This window comes from Papaver somniferum, unplaced genomic scaffold, assembly GCF_003573695.1.
Source record: "Papaver somniferum cultivar HN1 unplaced genomic scaffold, ASM357369v1 unplaced-scaffold_19, whole genome shotgun sequence".
NCBI lineage: Eukaryota > Viridiplantae > Streptophyta > Magnoliopsida > Ranunculales > Papaveraceae > Papaver > Papaver somniferum.
Window position 1 is genome coordinate 8,760,781 of NW_020628818.1, and position 10,798 is coordinate 8,771,578.

Here is a 10,798-nt window from a genome sequence, read left to right on the forward strand (position 1 = left end):
TGATTCATCCGAGTTTTGGAAAAGCATATGGAGTGTATATTGAGGCTATACCTAGAATCAAGTTGTTTATATGGAAATGTACGAGAGACTTAATTATGTCCAAAAAAAGGATACACGGAAAAATTCCTCAAGAGGATATAACTTGTGGAAGACATAGTTGTCAGTCTGAAACAACTATGCATATTCTCCTAGATTGTCCCTTTGCAAGAGCAGTATGGTTTGGAACAGGCTTAGTGGCTACTGATGAAGAATAGACATGTCCTGCAGACTGGATTGCTAGCTGGATTAACCTACGTGACAAGAGAATGGTTCACAAGATGGCATTCATAAGTTGGCATCTATGGAAAGACAGATGCAGCTTTGTTTTCAACAACAAGCACTCAACTCCTCATACGACTAACTCTTTCTTAACAGATGCTGAATCTGTGTGTAGGCCTAGTAACCATATTGTTGTTGTCACTACTGTGCATAGGTGGTCTCCTCCTACAAGACACTTGATTAAAGTTAACACAAATGCCTATTATTGCCACGTTTTTAAGAATGGAGGATATGGACTAATATTTCGTAATTCTACAGGTACACATTTAGCATTTGCATGTGCGAACTTCAGGGAAGCATCAGGTCCAGAACTCTTGGAAAGTCTTGCTGCTATGGAAGCTGTTAAACTTGCATCGCAGTTGGGATTTAAGAAGATCGTTATTGAAGCTGATTACGTATGACTCGTTCAAAGATTATGTGGGGAAGAGTTTGAAGTTCCTTGGGAGTCTAGAAGAATCATGGAAGACATTCTTTTCATTTTAAAATATTTAGATTTTTGGGAATGTAAGCACACAAATAGATTAGCAAATAAATGTGCAGAAAAATTAGTTAAATATGCTAGGAAACAGAGATGCTCTAACACTTGGTTGAGTAGTCCTCTTACCTTCCTGTTAAACTCAATTCAGCACGATTGTGCTTAATCAATATAATTTCTTTGCATCAAAAAAAAAAATGATGCAGTTTGTTATTCGTTCATTAGCGTAATTTTTTCGCTCATCAAATGACTTGTGAAAGTTTTAAAATTTACTTTTCAAAATAAATTTGTTACAACAATTATTAACAAGATTGACAATTGTTAGATGAAATTATTTTCTCTTAATGTTCCTTGATATTTGTGAAAAAACTAAGGCTGGGTTTGGCAATGCTTTTATTTTTCCAAAAGCACTTTCAAAACCTATATATGTCAATAGTTTTTGAAATTAGTGTTTGTTAAAAAAAAAATTAAAGTGTTTTTTTACCCAAAGCACTTCCCAAATTCCTCAACTTTTAAAAGCCGGGGAGGAGGAGCTTTTAAAACTACAAAAACATAAGTTGTGGTCTCATCTAAATTTAATGCTTGATTTATCTCTTTTATCTCTATTTTATTTTATAAATGACAAAAGTTACCCTTAAATTTGTATACAATCAATTTTTCATTACTTATATTTTATTCTTTTAATATAACTATTTTTTTATTTTTAAACTATTTTATATACCATTTCATTTAATTTGTAAATAATAAAAATAAATATTAAATAATAGTTTGATTATTCTTTTTTGAAAATTATATATATACTGAAAAATGGTTAAGTAAAATAATTTTTTTAACAATCATAATAATAGTGACAGTTAGTAAATTTAATATCATATATATTTATATTTAAATTTAATATCATAATAATAGTGACAAAGACTTGAGGCCGGCTGATATCCTTGTTCTCAACTGGGAGAATGGTCAAGATGTTTGTATGGATGTTACAGGTGTCTCGCCTTTCACTGCTGAAGGTGTCCGCTCTTTCGTCCTAGGGAAGGCTATTTCTAGTGTTGTATCATGAAAACGTACTAAATACCTTGACAAGTGTGTTTCACACGACTATGGGCTGAGTATCTTAGCTTTCTCTACTTTAGGAGAACTCGGTGAAGATACTTTGTATTTTTTCAAGCGTCTAAAAAATTGTTTGGTTAGCAACGACGCTAATAGTGGCTTGGGTAGTTTTATTTTTCATAGATTAGGCATTGCTATTCAAAAAGGAGTTGAAGCCCAGCTTGTTGCTAGGTTACCAACCAAGAGCTTTGCATGATTTTTATATTATTTTATTTAATAATAAAAAAAATTATTTTTTTTAAGCCCAATAAAATTGCATAAAACTATTTTAAAGATATGTTTGTTTTTGTCATTTGGTACAATAACAATGGTTCAATATGATATTTTACCAAACACACTTTGGCTGTTTTTTTAATCAGCTTTAACTTTAATTAATTTTTTACCAAACGTTTAATTGTTTATTTCTCACAGCGCAGCTGATGCAGCATCTTGATACCTTTCCTAATTTTGGTCTTTTTAGATTTCCTTTTTCTTTTATAATTCCTTTTCTTAGATGTTTGATTTTTAGGAAAGATAGGTTCATATAAATAAGGGATTGTAAGATAGTTTTATTCATTCAGTTTTAAGAGATAATACACTAGAGTTTTCTCTAAAGCCTTGCATTGATTTGATTCTGTCATCAATTCAAGAGCCTTGCATCGAATTTGATTGAACTCTTCGATTCAAGAAGTCAGGTCTCTAGAAATTTAACCTATATTTCTAGATTGAGCTGAATCACCGTTGATACGCTGCGCCAGGTTGGTATCAGAGACAGGCTACGTTCTTTGTCTGTCACTACAATGGTGAGACCTCGTCGAACACCAGTTCGTACTGCAGCAGAAATCAATCGTGACGCCATTACTGAGCTACAAGCCCAGATGGCTTCCATCACAACTGCCCTCCAAACCCTTCTGGTTCAACAACCAGCACCAGCCGTACGCGAGCATGTTGCTCACGTTAACAGTACCAGAGACGATGTTGATGACGAAGAAAACCCGTTTGCAGACGACGTTAATCCCTTTGCTCCTCTACACACCAACCGTACTCTAGCACCAGATAACGTACCAAACGCAGCAGCTCATATTCATTGGGAATCGGGTTTCAAAACCGAGATACCAGAGTTTCATGGAAATTCTTCAGCTGAAGAACTGCTCGATTGGATAGTCACGGTAGAAGAAATCCTAGAATTCAAACGAGTTCCAATGGATCAATGTGTTCCTGTCTTAACAATGCGTTTTCGTGGCAGAGCAGCTGCCTGGTGGACACAATTGAAGACAACTCGTGCACGTCTTGGAAAACCAAAGATTATGTCATGGGATAAACTTTCATCAAAACTTAAGAAAACATTCTTGCCTTACAATTATGACCAGCTAATGTTTCAGCGTCTCCATACCATCCGCCAGGGAAATCGATCTGTGGCTGACTACTCTACTGAATTTTTTTTACTTCTCAATCGAGTTGATATACAAGACTCTGAGCGTCAACTGGTGGCACGGTTTACAGCAGGATTACGACAACAGATCCAACACACAATCAATCTCTTCCATCCATCAACACTGTCAGAAGCACATCAGCAAGCTTTGACTATTGAGGCGCAAACTAAATTATCCTTCTCATCATGGTCTACTGTTCGTTCTTCTCGACCAAATCAGACTCCGACTGCGACAGATGACGCTATATCTGTCAAAGCAGACACACCCATTGTTCCAGCTCTTGACACTCGACAAACTCGACCAAACTCAATTCGTTGCTTTTCTTGTGGAGATTTAGGTCATCGACAGTCTTCCTGCCCCACTAGAAACAGAAGAGGCCTCCTCCTTGAAACTGCTGGTAATGACGTTGAAGTAATTTACGATGAGGAAACTACAGAGCCACAGGATGAAGTAGAGGTTCTTAAAGCAGATAGCGGACCAGCATTAATGTTGCGACGTGTGTGTTTAGCTCCGCGTGGAACAGATATCAACCCTCAACGACATAATCTTTTTCACTCAAAGTGTACTATTGGAGGCAAGGTGTGTAACTTCATAATTGATTCTGGTAGTAGTGAAAACGTCATTGCTGAGGAGGTTGTAACCAAACTTCAATTATCAACAGAACTACATCCTAACCCCTACAAGTTGGCATGGTTGGATCGGAATACTGATGTACTCATAACTCGACGAGCATTGATTTCTTTTTCGGTGGGAGATTCGTATAAGGATCAAATTCATTGTGATATTGCTCCAATGGATGCTTGCCATCTACTTTTAGGACGTCCTTGGTTATCTGATCTTCGAGTACAACATGATGGCTATCGTAATACCTACAGTTTTCGTTACAATAATCGCAATTTCACTCTACAACCTTCTTTGCCCGAGAAACAACATACACCATCAGCTCCAGTCCTTTTCTTGCAGCAAAAAGCTTTTGAAGAAACACTTCGCGAAGAAAGATATGTTCTAATATTGATCAATTCGGTTGTCAGAAAGTCTTTGCCGTCACCTCCAGAACATTTTCAAAGACTATTGGAAGAGTTTCAGGATGTTTTTCCTAATGAGTTACCACCCGGCCTTCCTCCACTCGGAGATATTCAACACCATATTGATCTAATTCCAGATGCTGTTCTTCCTAATAGAGCTCATTATCGTATGAGTCCGAGTGAGCATGAAGAACTTAGACGACAGGTTGAGGAACTTGTGTTGAAGGGATATTTACGTGAAAGCTTGAGTCCGTGTGCAGTCCCAGCTTTGCTTATACCAAAGAAGGATGGATCTTGGAGGATGTGTGTCGACAGCCGTGCTATAAATAAAATTACAGTACGCTATAGATTTCCCATTCCCCGTCTCGACGATCTATTAGATCAAATTGGAGCTGCAACGATTTTCTCTAAACTGGATCTTCGAAGTGGTTATCATCAGATACGGATCCGCCCAGGAGATGAATGGAAGACGGCTTTTAAAACTCGCGAAGGACTTTTTGAATGGCTTGTCATGCCCTTTGGCTTGTCCAATGCACCAAGCACTTTCATGCGTGTTATGAATCAATCTCTTCGGCCCTTCATAGGTAAGTTTGTAGTTGTTTATTTTGATGATATTCTCATATTTAGTAAGTCCTTCACTGAACATCTTGCACACTTAAGAGAAGTACTTCTTGTTCTCCGTCGAGATCGACTATTTGCCACACAAAAAAAGTGTGAGTTTGGCTCTCCTGAGGTTCACTTCCTTGGATACATCGTCTCAGCACAAGGTCTAGCCGTCGATCCGAGCAAGGTAGAAGCAATAAAATCTTGGCCTACTCCTACTACTTTATCTGAAACTCGAAGTTTTCATGGTCTAGCATCTTTTTATCGAAGATTTGTGCCGCAATTTAGCAGTTTGATGGCACCTATCACTGATTGTATTCGTCATGATAGTGTCTTCACTTGGACTGCCGAAGCAACTACAGCTTTTGAGATCATTAAGACGAAATTGTTATCAGCACCTATTCTAGCTCTTCCAGATTTTACTCAAGTTTTTGAACTTCATAGGGATGCTTCTAAGTTGGGCATTGGTGCTGTCTTGAGCCAACGCAACAAACCTATTGCCTTCTTCAGTGAAAAACTGGCTGGAGCTCGTCTACGTTATAGTACTTACGATGTGGAATTTTATGCAGTGGTTCAAGCAATCAAACACTGGAGACATTATCTTTTCCATAAAGAATTTGTTCTTTACACAGATCATGATGCTTTAAAACACCTGAACAGTCAAGATAAAATCTCAGCTCGTCACGCATCATGGATATCTTACTTGCAACAATTTACGTTTGTTATCAAACACACGTCAGGTGTTTCTAATCGAGTTGCTGATGCCCTGAGTCGTCGCCATTCTTTGCTGAGCGTTCTTCATGTATCAGTTCCGGGATTTTCCACCTTTGCTGATTTATATGAGTCTGATGACTTCTTTGGTCGAGTTCTTCTTGACGTACAGAATGGTCTTTCTCGAGATTTCACTATGCACGATGGCTTTCTTTTTCGAGACAGTCGTCTTTGCATTCCAGACTGCAGCCTCCGTCTTAAACTTGTTGCTGAAACACATAATGAAGGACACATTGGTCGCGACCGGACGTTGTATTTACTTTCTCAGTCTTATTTTTGGCCTGCATTGAGACGTGATGTTGAGCGTTTTGTCGAACGTTGCACAGTGTGTCAGACATCAAAAGGTCATTCCACGAATGTCGGTCTATACCTTCCTCTCCCTATTCCAACACAACCATGGACGGACATCAGTATGGACTTTGTGATGGGTCTTCCTCGTACACAAAAGGGTTTCGATTCAATCTTTGTCATTGTTGATCGTTTCTCCAAGATGGTGCACTTCATTCCATGTAAAAAGACTTCAGATGCAGTCCAAGTCGCAACACTTTTTTTTCGAGAGGTTTACAGACTCCATGGATTGCCAACTTCCATCGTTTCTGATCGGGATTCTCGATTCTTAGGACATTTTTGGAGGTCTTTATGGAAATTACTAGGAACCAGCCTTGACATGAGTTCCGCTTATCATCCTCAAACGGACGGTCAAACAGAAGTGACCAATAGATCTTTGGGGAATTTGCTTCGCTGCCTTGTGGGAGATTCTATTAAAACTTGGGACTCAAAGCTTCCTCAAGCAGAGTTTGCTCATAATCATTCACTTAATAGAAGTTCAGGGTTCAGTCCATTTCAGGTCGTTTATGGTCTTCTCCCTCGTGGTCCTTTGGATTTATCTACTCTTCCAGACCGTACACGTCTTCATGGTGTAGCTGATGATTTTGTAGACAACATTCATACGATTCATACGAAGGTTATTACCAATCTCGAGTCATCCTCCTCAAAGTACAAAGCTGCGTCTGATTCTCGTCGCCGTCGTGTTCTCTTCGAAGTAGGTGATCAAGTTTGGGTATTTCTCACTAAAGATCGAATGCCGGCTCATGCTTATAATAAACTCAAGGCAAAGAAAATAGGTCCTGTCACAGTTGTGGAACGAATTAATGACAATGCTTATCACCTACAACTTCCAGCAAACATCAACACTTCGGATGTCTTCAATGTTCGTTATTTATCACGTTTTGTTCCACCAGACCCAGTTCCAGATTCGTGGTCGAATCCTTCTTCCCCGGCGGGACCTGATGCAGCATCTTGATACCTTTCCTAATTTTGGTCTTTTTAGATTTCCTTTTTCTTTTATAATTCCTTTTCTTAGATGTTTGATTTTTAGGAAAGATAGGTTCATATAAATAAGGGATTGTAAGATAGTTTTATTCATTCAGTTTTAAGAGATAATACACTAGAGTTTTCTCTAAAGCCTTGCATTGATTTGATTCTGTCATCAATTCAAGAGCCTTGCATCGAATTTGATTGAACTCTTCGATTCAAGAAGTCAGGTCTCTAGAAATTTAACCTATATTTCTAGATTGAGCTGAATCACCGTTGATACGCTGCGCCAGCAGCACAGCAACGCACAACAGAAAAGTGCTTTTACAAAAGTCACAGCAATACCGAACAAAGCCTAAAACAGTTTAATAAATAAATTAGGATAGCAGGAGTAAAAGAAAAAAATAGCAAAAGAAATGGCCTCCGGATAATCTAAAAAAAAATAAAATTTAATTTCATAATTTTATAATCTTTTGACATTACACATAATGATGTACGGATAAGGATAATAATTCTGCCTATGCCGGTAATCACCCTCATTCACGATTATACACTAGAAACCCTAACAAGCTCTTCTGCACGACATGGGGCGGTAATACTGGTAATCCATACTCACACGTAGTATCCACTAAAAAACCCTAATTACTCGTAATAAGACAAAAATTAAATTATCTTCAATTAATGCGAAATTAATATACACCTTAATTACTGATTAATGGTACGTTTAATTTTGGTTAGTACCCTGATTTAAGGCGAAATCATTAATTTTTCCTATTAAAAATAATTTTGGTGAATTGCGTGCAAAAGCACGTATGAACCACTAAGTGTATAAACAAAAAAATTAATCAAATTAATGAATGAAGCCATAATAAATCACATTAAACACCTCCATTAATAATCCATATCTTATAGCTAGCTGAGCTCCAAAGAGTCAAACCCTTTAAAAGTTCCCTTAATTTTTCTCTCTTTTCTTACAGTTTTGATGAGGAGATTTCATCATAATATTGATCATCAATTCACGAAAAAGAGAGATTAATGGAGTGAACTAGGGGATGTACACAATGTATTTTATAAAGGTTTTTAGGGTCAATGAAAAATTTATCACAAGCAAAATCGTGATGGGTATTGGAAATCTTATAAATATTTCATTACAATCCAAACATTTATGTCTACAGCTCTAAACATTGACTTCATAAACTCAATCACTATACCACCATTAAACACCATTTACATCTCTCACTAAACTTTAAATACTCCTCTTCCACCCCATTTCATTATGAGCTAAGATGAGACTAGACTCATCCCACCGAAAATTATGAGAGACGTTAATGCATCACTTTCTCGTAAAGCCAAAGAATTAAACTCCAAAATACGAACCCTAAACCTTCAAGATTTTTTGAGTTGCATTACATTCATATTATACTGTTCTCTACGTACTACTAGTAAGTCAGTTATAATCTTTACGAAAGATTGTGTTGGACTTATGACCTTAATTAGACCATTTATTGGATGGACTTAATTAGAAAGATATTGTTTTTTATTTTTTATTTTCCAAAGAAAATAAGAAAATTCTCTTTGAGAGATAATAGAAAACAGCTTTTATGTTTGATGGGATCCAAAATATTAGTGTGTGACCTTTACAAAATGTCAACGAGCTAGAATATCATATGCATGGACTGTATGAAAAATCTTGAGAATATCGATCGTAAGTTAAGAAAATGCCGAGCATAAGAGATAATACTAACAACTAAGAGCATTGCAGACTGAAACTAAGAGCATTGCAGTAAAACTGATTCAGTTGTTCTTAAACAAAAACATTTCATGGAGTCAGACTGAAAATTTTGTAAGTTGTAACCCTCCAATTTTCAACAATTCTGTGTGGGGTTGTTTAACAAATTAACCCCCTATTAAACACACTCAAACCAACTCAAAGAAAAATATGGATATAAAAATGTTTATATTCAGGTAGTAAATGAAATAAATAAATGTGCAGTTATCTCTCTTGACCAGCAATATGATGGAATAAATGTAGAACACTAATGGTACTTGGCCCTTTGCTGGCATCATTAAACCCCAACTTATTGACAGTATATTCTTGCTCAATTTACTGTAAACTAGCTCAGAAATATTAATTACTAGTAATTAGGGTTTACCATAAGTATAAGGATTAGTCTAACAATCAAGACTGGTAACTATAACCATGGGCTTGGTGTTTTTTTTTAAGCCCATCTAATGGCTGTCAGTTACTCATATGGTTGACTTTAACTCCTGTATGAAAAAGCTGTTAACAAAATCTAGGTCAAATTCAATGGGTACGAAAGATGTACTACAAAATGAGGCGCAAAGGTGGCAGTTATAGAATTGGTTGGGAACTCTGGAAATCTGTGGTTTGACTAATTATGCATCAAAAAATAGTAGTAGTAAATTGATGAAAAACGTAACTGTAACTGTTACAGACTATAGCTGTGAAAACGGTTACTAAAATAACGTTTGTTAGTTAATAAATGAGGCGGGGAAAAATTATTCATCGGTGATTTGATCATATGATCAATTGAGGTAAAATTTATTGCCTAAAAATAGCCGCCATAAGTATCCATTAAAAAGAAGGTCAAAGAATTCTTTGACACGTAGAATTCATACATAGTTAACGTATCTGCCCAATTTGATTCAAGAAAAAAAAAATACTTAAAACCTAGATTCTCATTGATTTTGCATTTATTTGGAGATGAGATAATGGTGCATAGTTGCATACTGCATTCACATTTCTTGATTTCTATAATTTGCCAATTCTGCAAACAAATGCAACCCACTATGCAATTCCCAGTTGGTTTCTAACAAGCAAATCATGTACAATGTAATGATGAATTGCGAAAACCTATCTCTTGCCATTTCTCTGTCGGTTACCTCCATTGACTTTAACTAAGCTCAAGAGTTCATTCGTTATCATTACAAACACCTTCTAATTCTACATTTCCCCTGAAGTTGTCCTTTCAAAATGATCCCATGTTAAGCAATGCATATAGACGGATACTATGACCAGAAAAAAACGCGTCAAGAGCAAAAAAAGCTTGTTTTATACATATACCTGTATCAGAAAGGAGTTCAATTTTTAAAGAAGACGGTCGTGCTTCATCTATACAACTTGAACCCTAGATTTCAATTTTTAAATAAGACGGTCGTGCTTCATCGATACAGCTTCAACCCCGTAGTAGTGTATATGATTCAACTTTCAACATATTCAATTTATTTCCCATGATCATGAGAGAAGATCTAATTTGCATTATCATATCGTAAACATAATTACGTTTCCCTAATTTTGTATAGTAACATATAGAGTGCACGTGCTACTCTTAAACTAGCTATAAACCGATTTTTTGGAGATTAGGGTCCAGAGTTATTTTAATGTATCAAAAATTATACTAAATTAGTTTTATATTGTTTACAGATATTTGATTGTTTACAAATATATTACAACAAGTAGAGAGCATTTCAGAGATTTGAGATGATTCTGAATTGTCAGATTAAACAGAATTTTTTTCACATATAATACCTTTCATGTTACTTCACAAACTATGAGTAAATTCACTTAAAAACCATGTAAAAAGTTACAGTTACTGGTTCTACTGTAAATAAAACATAATTTCATTTAACTAATTATGACAATTTCATGCAAAAACAATACTACTTTTCCAAAAAAGAACAAAACAAAGCTACATGAGAGAAGTATAAATAGGGATTCAAGGTAACCAAAAAACACAAACACAATCTCT

At 36.1% G+C, this 10,798-nt stretch overlaps 1 protein-coding gene across 1 annotated transcript; it reads left to right on the plus strand.

Moving 5' to 3' along the window:
- The first annotated feature begins 317 nt into the window (after window positions 1-317).
- LOC113338482 lies at window positions 318-719 on the plus strand. The gene has a single exon (XM_026583895.1). It carries the CDS (start codon window positions 318-320, stop codon window positions 717-719), a length of 402 nt encoding a protein of 133 aa, XP_026439680.1.
- The last annotated feature ends 10,079 nt before the right edge of the window (window positions 720-10,798 follow it).

Bases quoted from the DNA above. Each gene is read 5' to 3' on its own strand.
- LOC113338482 (XM_026583895.1), top strand. From the start codon at position 318: ATGGCATTCATAAGTTGGCATCTATGGAAAGACAGATGCAGCTTTGTT.